Source organism: Dermacentor andersoni, chromosome 1 (assembly GCF_023375885.2).
Source record: "Dermacentor andersoni chromosome 1, qqDerAnde1_hic_scaffold, whole genome shotgun sequence".
Lineage (NCBI taxonomy): Eukaryota > Metazoa > Arthropoda > Arachnida > Ixodida > Ixodidae > Dermacentor > Dermacentor andersoni.
In genome coordinates this window covers 79,904,351-79,916,395 of record NC_092814.1, presented here as the reverse complement: position 1 = coordinate 79,916,395, position 12,045 = coordinate 79,904,351, and the positions used below count along the sequence as shown (strand labels likewise).

The following is a 12,045-nucleotide window of genomic DNA, read 5'->3' as shown; positions in this document are numbered from 1 at the left end:
CTGGAGTGCCCCACTACGGCGTGCCTCATAATCAGATCGTCCTTGTGGCACGTAAAACCCCATATTTTTTTTTTCCACCGTAAGCGTTCTGCTCCTAAGCGAATCGAAAGGCAAAAAGAACCATACTTTCTATCCCATCTGCAGCCGGCTTCATAACGCCCGCTCTCTTAGACTTCGCGAACTCCGCCGGACAGCAGCAGGCGCCGCATTTCACACCCACGTCTCCGTGATTTACGTGTCAGGGGCAGGGCCGCCTGAACTACACTCACTAAAACAAATGTCGACAAGTTCGCGAACTCCACGCCAGGGGGGTGCGCCGGTGAGAAAGGAAGAAAAAAATGAGAGAAGAAAAAGCGCAGCAGCAAGTGGCTACCAGCGAAAGCAACAACGAGTTGTCATCGCGTGTATTCATCCGTGTCGTCTGCTCTTGTAAAAATAGAGACAAGTGATGCGAAGTCGAACGTCGCAACAGCATATGAAACGCGCGCATCTGAGCGTCACAGCAAGGTAGAAGCGACGGAGGTTAACGGCACCGGAGGTCCGTGAAAGAGGGTCGCCGGCTGGGGTCCGCTTTGAATGGGGAAGTAGTTTCCATAGGCGGCCGCAGCGCGCCACTAGCGGCGCGCTTCAGCCTGCCGTGCGGCGAAGCCCAACTCGGCCCGCTGCTCTTTCAGAAACAAGCCGTCTCCTCCCGGGAGCAGCTGAGCGGAGCCGATCCTCTCCCGGTGATGCGGCTCCCGGGTCCTGATTGCGTGGGAAGTTTGAAACGTGCGCCGGTTCGCTCGCTTTTCTTTGCGCGCGTTTGTTAACACGCGTCCGCGTTGCACTCGGACTGGACTGCCTAACACAAGGAACCTTCTGCGTTGTGACAGCTGTGTAGAATACGCGCGTGCAAAGAGGGCTGCTTACCCAGATAAGGTCTTTCTGACACTTTGGAGCTCCGCGTACGCTTGCCTCTTCCATTTGGTTCGCGGTTAAGGTTAAAATATGTGACGCAGTAACGCTGTGCGATTTCCGACCAAGGGGTCACGTGGGAACCCGTTTCATAAATGCCATGCGGCTCTCTTTGTTCGAGACTAGTTTTGTAGCGTGAATAGGACCCGACTGTGAACCAGAGTGTGGAGAGGACCGAACTGCGGTCTGTAGTGGAATGGCACTCTGTGCTTCGGTGACTCTTGCACGATGGACTTGTTTTCTACTGTTCTTCAATCTGGGAGGCGCCGGCCGCCGCTACGAAGGTAAGCGCACCTTTGCGAAACAGCGTGAACGGCACTGCCACGACATCTCGCGCATGCATCAGTCGAGACGCTTCAGCGCCTTTCCTTCACGGTCACAGTTTCAAACGAAGTTTGGAACTATGACCGTGCATTTCTTATCTTTCAGCAAGCATCTTCCCGCCAAATCTTGAATGCAGGTTATCTGCAGTTTGGCAGATTGCAATATATTTCTCGCTGAAGAAAAGAGGGCAAAATAAATGTTTATATAAACGAGCAATAAAACGTACAAGCGTCCTCTTTCTGAACACGCGCCTGTCTTGAAAGATAAAGCTGCAACGCTTACCGGGGGTGCAAGAAGCGATGGCGCAATTTCCAAGTTTTGTAGTTGTGCCTCCTGCTCGAGCAGCGCAGCGAGCACACACAAGGTTGTCGAGATGCGTGCTCCACATCTTTTGTGTGCGATCCCTTTAACGTACTAAGGTAATCTTATTCCGGGTGGCGGAATATGCTTGGCATTTGCATTGGTAAGCAAATTTCAAGCAATTTATTCCAGTTGTCGTTTAGAAGGGCTTCGATAGGTATGAAATGACGGTTAATCTGTTCGTTCATGTTGGAATCGCCAGTATATATTTATGCATAAATTATCCCGACCATGATAGCCTCGTGTTATTCGAAATTGAACTTAAAGAAAAAGTTATTATTCGCCAGGATTAAAAGTGCCAACGAATTCTTCATGTTTATGTTGGGGCGTAACGTTGCGTAAACACGGACCGCGGTGTACAAATCCCCGCTAAACGAAAGAGTGCTAATCGCAGACAACAAAGTAGATCACAGGTAGGTGGCTAAGTGGGTGAGTGGGTTCGACATTAAGTAAACAGTTCACGGACTGGACGTCAGTTCTCCTCTGACGTTCATTCTAAACGTTACTGGAAGTTAATGACGTAAAGATTCCCGCGAATTGACGCCAAATTGTGCGCGCGATGTAAGAATCATCACAGCAGTTAATTGTTGCGAGGCTAAACACTTGGAAAGCTTTGGTGCCTTTCCTAGCCTGTTATGGAAGCGCTATTATGGCACCGCGTGCACTTGCATCACGAGTTGACGCTTACATGCCGCACACATTCCAAGGCTTTGACGGACTGTAGGGAATGCTTCTGCAGCAACGAAAAAGAAATGTTACCTTCAGGTTCTGTAAGCATGTCCAAAATGACGTTCACCAAGCCTAGCGGCATGGTGGCGGTGCCAGGAAAACACGGAACACGGAAGGAAGAGGAACGCGATGCAAGTTCACTTCCAATTCAAATTCGGGGATAGCGTTATAGACCACAGTACGCACAATTCAAAATATCTGCATGACCAGACAACGCTTTGAACCAAGTATTTATTTATTGCAATATTCTTGTTAATAGCCATACGATGTTCGACAGTTATCTTAAAACAGGGCGTAAAGAAAAGAAAAAGAGAAAGTTCCCGCAAATCATCCGCGTTTTAAAAGTTACACTATATGAAACAAGGGAAACAAAAGAACATTACATGGCCTTTCTCTGCGTTAGACTATACTGGGCAGATAATAGTTGTTTCTCGGTTTGATGCAGCGGTTGCAAATTAATATTAAAATGGAGCACGAAAAAGTGTGCAACAGGTACCGATGAGCAAAGCAGCAGGAAATTTTCGCAGGAAAGAGTCATTCCTGTGTACCTGCAATTCGTTCGTACCTTACTGGTTTTAGGAACAGGCAATTTATAGAAGAGTTTAGAAACTCAATAGAAAGCAGGCAGAAACGCATCTGGGAGTTGCCTAAGTATGCGTAAACATTGTGCCACTTGCTCATCTGCGCACAGCTCGGTGTCATTATTAATGTTATGAAGCTTGATCCGACCAGTATAAACGACAGCAGTCCGGCGACACCAACTGCTGCGAATAGCGGCTCAAGGTAAATTGACCACGCAAGCAAACTACTGCAGGTGGCAGCGCCAGGTGCGCTGATGACGATCTGATCATTAAAAGCCGTAATCGCTCTTGAGCGCCTTGTCCGTCCGCGTCGAACCATTGTTAACCGTGATGAACCGTACTCTGGCGGCGGATGCCTATGGCGCGGCCGCGCGGGCCCTCTCTTGAAGGCGATCTGCTATATGGACAGAGTGCGCCGAGTACTGATAGCTTCGTGCGCTGTGTATTCTTGCCGCTTAGTTCGCGCTGAAGCGAGACGCGCTGGCCCTACCTTGAAGGCGATCTTCGAGTGGGCAGACAGCGCCGGGTGCTGATAGCTTCGAGTGCGCTGTGTTCTCGCCGCTTGATGAGCGTCGAAGCGAGAGGCAGCACGAAGGTCAGTTCGCTCGCAGCTGCGGGCGATATCATCAAAGCGATCATCTCACACGACGGATGGACTGACGCGTTTCTTCGTTGGGTAGGCATAGAATTGGTTACGCATTTACAAAATACCGAAAATATGCACAGATCTGTAAACGACGCGTAGACAATATACGCGTTTCCTCGACGCCGAAAAAGCAGTAGCCCTCGAAATGTTGTTTTCTTTTTCTCGTATGCAACTCTTTCGTAAGCTTCAATAATCTTTTCTGTTCTTTGTTATCACTATATAGAATGTTTACTTAAAGAATGTTGTGAAACACGCACACACAAACACATGCACACTTTTTCTTTAATTGTTAGAACTAATAAATTAATACAAGGAATTGTTGAAGCATGTTTATGTTGTAAAAAGTTACACAGGTAGAGTTCGACGTCTGTTTACGTTCAATTAGTGGTAGTTCGGAAATGGCGCTTCTGAGCAAAGGGAAATGATGAGAAAATGCAGTTCCACTGCTTGCTCTTTCCACAGCGTCTCACTGTAATAGTGTAAATTTATTGGCCGAAGACGCAATCAGAATGTCGAGAAGGTAAACGACATGGTGCGGCATATAATTCCTGTTGATTGCTCGTCTCTCTGATAAAGTCTAGTTCGACTGTGGCGATGGCGAATTTCGGCTTACATTCATGGTATGAATGTATTTGTACTGTATCTGGGGTGTTTCTGGAACTTAACATGATCCACTTTATAGTGTGTCATTTTATAATGCACTTCTTTTGAAAACATTTGTGATATCTAATATTATGTGAAATTTTTCACATTAGGTGATAACATGTGACACATGTCACCCACATAAAAAGCAGTAGCTGGCACCGTACTTCGTTGCCAGCATCTCTTTATTAATTCATAAAAATGAAAAAGAGAAGTTATTTCTCCGAACGTGTTTCCGAGATGCATTTGCCTCTAATTGGAGGGGGGTGGGGGCGAGGCAGCAAAGCCAGTGTAGCTGAACGTGAGTCTTCAAACGTACAGACGCGCACTGGGAAGCGGGCGTCTGGTAGCGTTTCAAATAGACCACCGAAAAATTATGATAACTAAAAAAATGACAATGTTCGTTCTTCTGCGCGCCTACTGGGAAGATCCGCCAGTAATAAAAGGACGCGTAGTAACAACAACACATCTCTTTTGTTATTTTCGGGACACAGATCAGGACCTGATTACGGCGCCGTTCGGCGGGGTATTCGCCGCGGCCTCTCCGTCCCTCAACACGCATTTGCGATGAAACAGGCAGCGCGACGGGTTCATGAAATGCCGGGTGAGGGCAATGTCACTTGACTGCGCCTCAAGAAGCAGCCTGGCCGCGTCTAAGTGGATCTCAGATTGGGCTCGAGCGCGTAATGAGCCGCGGTGGAGCGGCGACTGCCGGATACTGCACGGCCGCTCGACAGTTCGCGGGTTTGATTGCGCTGCGTGGCAGTCTCATTTCACTGGGAGGCAGGTACCTCTATGTGTAGCCTATTGCGCAATGCTGAATTCCAAGTGGGTCAGATCAATCCGTAAAAGCTCAGGAAGTGGATTGTGGCAGCAAGCATCTTGAGCGCTTATTTTCTTACTGTTCGAGCGTAGTGGCGTGCAATATATAGCTCAGCTCGACCTTCTTTTATCCCCACTTGGGCAGTGAACTGGGCGAGCTGGTTAGCGACTCGCGAGCAGTGATTTACTCGCGGCTGTTGTACAGTGTAGAGTGTTTTTCATACTGTGCTCCTTCCTGACGCAGCCGCTCCGCTTACCGGGCTCCCACTTAACGGGAGGTCTGATTTTACTTTAAACTAGATAATAAAGAGAAGCACTGAATCAGTTTATACGGTGTAGTATTCTTCCAGCGCTATTTGCACTTCTTTGGCGGGTTACCATTAATCACTGACAGGAAAACGAAGGGGAAACTTTCCTTACTAAAGATTCGCACCGAAACTGGGGCGCCCGTGACAATGACATCAGTGGGTTGCCGTGGTTTTCACGCCTTTTCCCTGAGATATGGGCCGCTTCCGTGTTGTAAAAGTTCCACAAAGCTGCAAGTTGAGCGTCTCCTCACTTTTGAACGCAGTGTAGCCTCCTACTTTTATTGCCAAGAAACAATACTTGCCACGAGCAGACGTTGTCAGAGTCCCTATAACGTCAGGACTTGATCGGAGAATTTCATCGTTGTTTCGCCACCTGTCTTTGGATTTAGCGCCATTTCTGCCATGTTGCTTTGCGAAAATATCTCCCGATTGCTCTACTTATGGGAGCAGTGATCTATTGAGTATTCTAGTAAAAATTGATTACTATAGAACTGGATTAGTTTTTTTTACCACCTGCGGTATTTTCGGCACTCAACTCACAATACACGGGCGTTTAATTTTACATTCCGTCCCCATCTGAATGCGGCCGCCGGGATCGGCAATCGAACCTGTGACGTCATGCTCAACTGCAGAATGTCACAGGCACTGTACCACAATGATGGGCACCTTCATGTGGTGAGCTCTTCAGATGAGAACACTTTAATGAATTTGAGCGCCCGTCCTGTCTCAATAGCCTCCTATATTCTTGGTCGCGTTTTTGGCGCTGAATTCATTAATTTTCGGAGTGCACCAACTAGCCCAACAGCAAGTATAGTGCAAGTGAAAGCAACTGTCGCAGTAACTAGTTATCTGCAAACACTGCGGTTCTCCGCAAACCCTACTTATTCACCAATATCAGAAAATGTATAAAATACTCATATGCAGTTCAGAAGCCGATTAAATGGACTGTCTGTTAATGAACATCGCGTGCACGCACTTACCATCTGACACCGCTATTTCGACTACGCTATCTTATACTGTGCCGAAATGTGTAGTTATTGATAATGAGTGTGAGAAAACCCTCTCTAAAGCTTTTCATTTCTACGCGCCAACAACGACTTTGCTACCTTGCTTTGCGCATTTTATATTTAGCTTTCGGAAACCACACTGGGTAAATGCATCAAGTACCCCAACAACACGAGATGAGCCCACGGATGCAGCCTTCGAATTCTTCATCCAGCGTTTCCTTTTTTAATCTTTAATACCCATATAACTGTGCATTTTAATAATGTATAAAATGTCTGTTTTTAACGGACAAATAATACAGTCCAGTTCACAGGAGAACATGCTGCCGACTCAAACACCATGGTTGTATTTTTACGGCGCCTGATTTTACTTAACGTGAGTACTAGGCCTGTCATAATATAACTTACAAATAAGTCAAGTTCTTTTTTTCTCTCTTCCGCATCAGGTCCTTATTCACAAAGCTTATCGCTCGTAACTTACCTTTGCCATTGAGCGGCCACCTTCGTTAACTATATGTACAGCATCACAATTCGCTGCAGTTTGCTCTTACGAACAATTCTAGAGTTAGAGATTTCTGTGAGTACGTGCCCAGATATTGAGGTCATTCTAAAGCTCTAGCAAAACCTACACTACCCCTGCTGCTGTGCTTGTTTGGATAAAACTTTGTATTCCTTCACGCGAACACATGACAGGTGCACTGACGCACTCAATGTGCCAACTATAGCTAAAGCTCAAATATCACTCGGAGAATCGTTTCAAGAATGCAGTATTACGTAACCATTCTGTAACTTGCGACATCTGTTGTCAACGACACAAAGAATGCGGGAACTGACCATCAAAAAGAGAGCGTAAGTATGCTTGACACGTACAGATAAAAAATTGGCAGTCAGGGCCCAGTCACACAAAGTCTCGCTTACTATTGCAATACATATATTCGATTGTACACGCGGCGCGGGCAATTGTCTGCTTCGGTGACCGAAACAAAGGCGAATGACATGACTGAAGTGCCACTATAACACCAGAAGGAGCAACAACAAGGGTTCTCCCTGTGATGACACACGGGATATCACCACACAAACAAGTGGCCACACGACTCACGTCGTGCGCTAGCGTAAATATTAAAGGCCGCAGACATTATTGTCTCACATTTCGCTTTTACTTGGAGCATGCACTGCCTTAGGCAATTCCTTCTCATCTAAAGGTCAGATAGCGTGCTTTCAGTGTTCTGTTCTAACTCAAGAACGTATACTCTCATTGCAAACAGAGGTGGCAAAATGGTGAGGCGCCGACGGCGCGTATAAGCCTTTAAATTATTAAGACAGCCACTACAGCTGCCTACTGCCCCAACGCGCGTACGCCCTAGCACTTGTACATTCACGGCTGCTACCGATGTTTGTTGCGCAATCATTTGGCCTGGTGTCCACAAACTAAGGCTATCGGCTCGTGCGGACAGCGTATGTTTGTGCAATTCAAGAAGCATGCTGAAAGAAATCGCAGAAGAGAAGAGCGCGAGGAAGAAACTGCGGCGTCTCCGCGTTTTCTCTCCTGGATTGAAGCTCCCTCTTTCCCTTTTTTTTCTGATGGCAAGCGTGGCTCAGTGGCGTCATTTATCACGGCTCCCCCTTCGGTGGGGCAGAGGGCGTTTTGATCAGCGACCGCATGTAGACGCATGGCCAGTGCGCGCCATTAGCTCTTGCCGCGACGACGTTGGCAAAGATAAGCGGCAGGGCTCGAAAAACTCGATGGGCCTTATGGTCTCTTAAAGCCGTAGACGGTCCCGTTATCTCGCGCGCTCGCTAATTGAGGCCACTTGTCACTACGAACATTACGGTCAAGATCGCACGTTAAAGCAAAGCCTGTAGGGCACCACCGCGGGCCTCCGTGTTCAGCGAAGTGGCCGCCTGCCGTGGGAACCTTCTTTTCATGGGGAGAACGGGGCCAATTCGAGAGAAACGCTGGTCGGACAAATCTAGAAAATGAAAACTGAGAGAACAGAAAAAGCTATCTTTAACGTAATAGAGATGTGGACACTTTGGAGCCGAGAGAGATAGACAACGTTCCCTCTCACAATAATGTAGGTATATAAGAAGCCTTGAGTTGGCGCATTTCGGAAACTTCCGAGTGTAAACGAGAAGCGTGTTTTTATCCCTACGTTTCAAAAAGTTCGACTAAACTTTGCAACTAATTATGGTTGCTATTTTACTTCAGCGCGCGAAATGGTTATTATAAAAAGAAGAAACTTTATCGTATTAACTTGAGGCTAAGACCAGGCGCGGGCTTTGGTTTCAATCAGCATTTGACGCTTTGTTAATTTCGAGGATACGCAGCGTTGTAAGGGTCCACTGGCCTGTCGATTCGGGGTGCAAGTAGACCACCATTTACTAATGGATGAGTGTTGAGAAGTGCACTGTGTGACAAGCGAACGCTGAATCTCCGCGGTCCGTGGCCGCGTTCTTCCTTGGGAAAAGATAAAGAAAGAAAAAAAAAAGAGAATGAAAGAAAGACAGAAAGAAAGAAAGAAAGAAATCATGTTGTCTATATACTAGATTGGCAGTGTCACTTACTTCTTCAGGGTGGTAGTAATGTTTAGCATGCTTTCCAAGACATCTAATGCGTAAGGTCACTTTCACTTTCACTTGATTTCCTTAAAGACCCCACTTGGGGGTATTACATAAGGGGTGGGTTACGAATAATATGAAATACCAAGAATACCAAATGAACACTATTATTAGCCGTAATGCGAGGCAACTGCTTCTATGAAGGCAGATGAGCTGGGCATTGAAACGATGCTGCCCGTAAGGCGATTCCAGTTTTTGGTTGTTCGAGGGGAATAAGAACAAGCAAAGGTGATAGCACGCGCGTGTGCACGAGCTAAGCCACGTTTGAGGAATGTCCGATGCGATGGGATACGCGTGATGGTGGCAAGATATATGGTGCACGATTAAGTACGCTGTGGTAAAATTTATGAAATAATGATAAGCTGGCAATTAAACGGCGATGGGAAAGGGTTTGTATGCCAGATTCTGCTTTTAACGAAGCTACGCTTATATCGTATGAAAAACCGGAGTGAATCAACCGGATGGCACGATTTTGAAAACGCTCAAGGGTGCTGATGAGGAAATTCTGGCGAGGGCTCCAAATGGCTTATGAGTATTTTAGTTTGGGCCATATTAGTGTCTTATAAGCTTATAGTTTCACATGCTGGGGAAGATTTATTAAGTGGCGTCGTAAGAAGCCAAGCGATTTGTTAGCTGATGAGATCACGTTACTCACATGCACACACGAGTCGAGATCATTTGAAACGCTAACACCCCTTATAATTAACTTATAATTACTTATAACCCAATCTCAATTTGCTGGTTAGTAATTTCTTATTGAAATACCAAGGGGCCACAACAGCGAAAGAACGACATTGCGTAGCATTTAGTAGGGTTTAGGACCATTAACCAACGTTGACACTAACTTTGAATGTTGTTTAAGTCTCCCTGAAGAGCGATTTGGTCAGTATTGTTAGTAACTGAGCGAGAATCGCACACTAACTGACACCTTTTCCGCTTAAAATATACTTAAAGAATTAGTTACGTGCACTATTGATAACGCCGGAAAACTTCGGGGTTATTCATTATCTTAAATAAACGGGTAGGCGTGCGCACCAGAACTGGCGAGTTTTTTGAGGACCACTGAGGTTAATTCGAGTGAAATCCAGTCACAAAGTGCAGCACTACTAGGCTGTATCGAAATAAGGCGTTTACTCTCTGGATGGCGCCGGCTAACTGCGGGACACTGTTCGCCGTCGTCGATGTCCCGCCCTCGAAGACGTGCACACTTAATGAATTATGGAATGAGAGCCAGAGCAGTTGACGTAGCTTTCGCAACGCGCACAAGCTTTTTGTGGTTTCCTTCACTTTTAATCTGATTGTCTTGCTCTCACAGGCTCTCACAACGCCATACAAACGCTGCAAACTCCAACAAACGCCACTGCTAAAATAGCGCCGCATCGTCAGCAAGGACGCCGATGCGCTGCAGTTTTCCTTTCACTGCCGTACCTGACGCGTGACATGCTGCTAGAAAACCGAAAGGGCGATCCTGCGCTCTATCCTAGAGTATAAGGCAAACACCGTGCTTGGTTAAGGGGCGGGAAGGCGATTTTTCTTCGCCTGCATCTAACGGTTCTCCGTAAGGACGTTGGAGTGCGCTTGCGCGCGAGGTCAGCAGTCAAACCCAAACGACCTACTATTGCCGAGCGCGTGCAATCATCCGTGCACAACCCGCCGAGGTGACTTAGCGGCTATGGCGTTGCGCTGCTAAGCACGAGCTCGCTGAATCGAATTCCGCCCGCTGCGGCCGCATTTGCATGAGGGCTAAATGCAAAAAAAAAAAAAAAAAAATAAAGAACGCCCGTGTAGAAAAAATGCCCTGGTGGTCAAAAATTAATCCGGAGTCCCCCACAACGGCGTGCCCTATATTAATACCGCGGTTTGGGCGCGTGAAATCCCAGAATTCAATTCATCCGTGCGCACGTACGCAGATACATGCGTCAAATAATAATAATAATAATAATAATAATAATAATAATAATAATAATAATCTGGATAACGAAGCGCTTTTCTTCCTCCTATTGACGTCGTTGCTATTGACGAAAAAGTACTTCTGCAGCAAGAGAACTAGAGGCCGGCTGCATAAATAAAAAAAAAAACTTCACTGGGATTAACAACCAATTCAATTAGGCTCTTTGGTTTCCCCAAAGCCATACGTTAAATTCAATTCAAGCTTATTACATATATTAGAGATGGTACATAGTTGTGTATACACAGGAGGAGGTCTCAGGGTTTAATAACTGTTAGCGGAACGACCTTCCTTTGCGGGACCTCCTTCGGGACCTCCTTCGTGGCGCTCGTTGCTGCATGTTTGTCACGATACGTTCCGATGGGGTTTGGAAGGCTCATGGAACGAACTGCTGCGCCATCTTTAGCTTCAGGAATGGTAAAACAAAATTTAGCGAAATATTCCGCCATGTGAAAAGAAAAACCTGTGTTTCCTACCTCTAAAGTAGGCGATTTGTCGATTGACTAGTCTTGCGCGAGAAGAACATACGCGACCACACGGCGACGCATAAGCCATTACTATGCTGCAAGCTCGCTTACGTTGTGCCGGGGATTCTGCTGCACGCTGTTTCATTTATGATAGCGCAATATGAAAATTTATACGCGAATTTTCTTGCTGATTATTTTACGGTGTGCAGATTGGCATTTCCGAAACCATGGGTTTGGAATTTCAGCGCTGCAAGCCCCGGTTCCCTGGACATTCCGAAGCGATGATGGATATACACGCGTTTGGTGCGTAAGATGTACACACACTGACAAGTGTCTCTCGTTTAAACAGCGCCGAATTAAGTATTTCGCCTCTGACGTTAAACGGAACTTCATTCCTGCTGTCAAACGCATTCGATAAGTTAACTCTGCAGGCTGTCTTCATCGGCTTTCAATATTTTGCCGCGTTTCTTTCTTCAAGATTGCCGTACCTTCAGGGAGTAAGCACTATTTATTAAGCTTTCCTGGAATCCCGTTTTTTTTTTTTTTTACCCTAGCAACGTCAGTTCTATTTTCGTCGAGCGCAGTCGAAGTCCTCAAAGAAGTTTAATGACTTGGAGCTTCAGGAAGAGCTGTTGATTTCG

The 12,045-nt window shown here is 46.5% G+C and overlaps 1 protein-coding gene across 1 annotated transcript in view; it reads left to right on the top strand.

Moving 5' to 3' along the window:
- The first annotated feature begins 701 nt into the window (after positions 1 to 701).
- The window catches only part of LOC126543242 (synaptogenesis protein syg-2-like), a 523,643-nt gene continuing 512,299 nt past the window's right edge, over positions 702 to 12,045 (top strand). Inside the window, exon 1 of the mRNA XM_072287533.1 lies at positions 702 to 1,238. Coding sequence (XP_072143634.1) covers positions 1,151 to 1,238 — 88 coding nt within the window. The 5' untranslated portion in view covers positions 702 to 1,150. The remainder of the gene's footprint in view (positions 1,239 to 12,045) is intronic.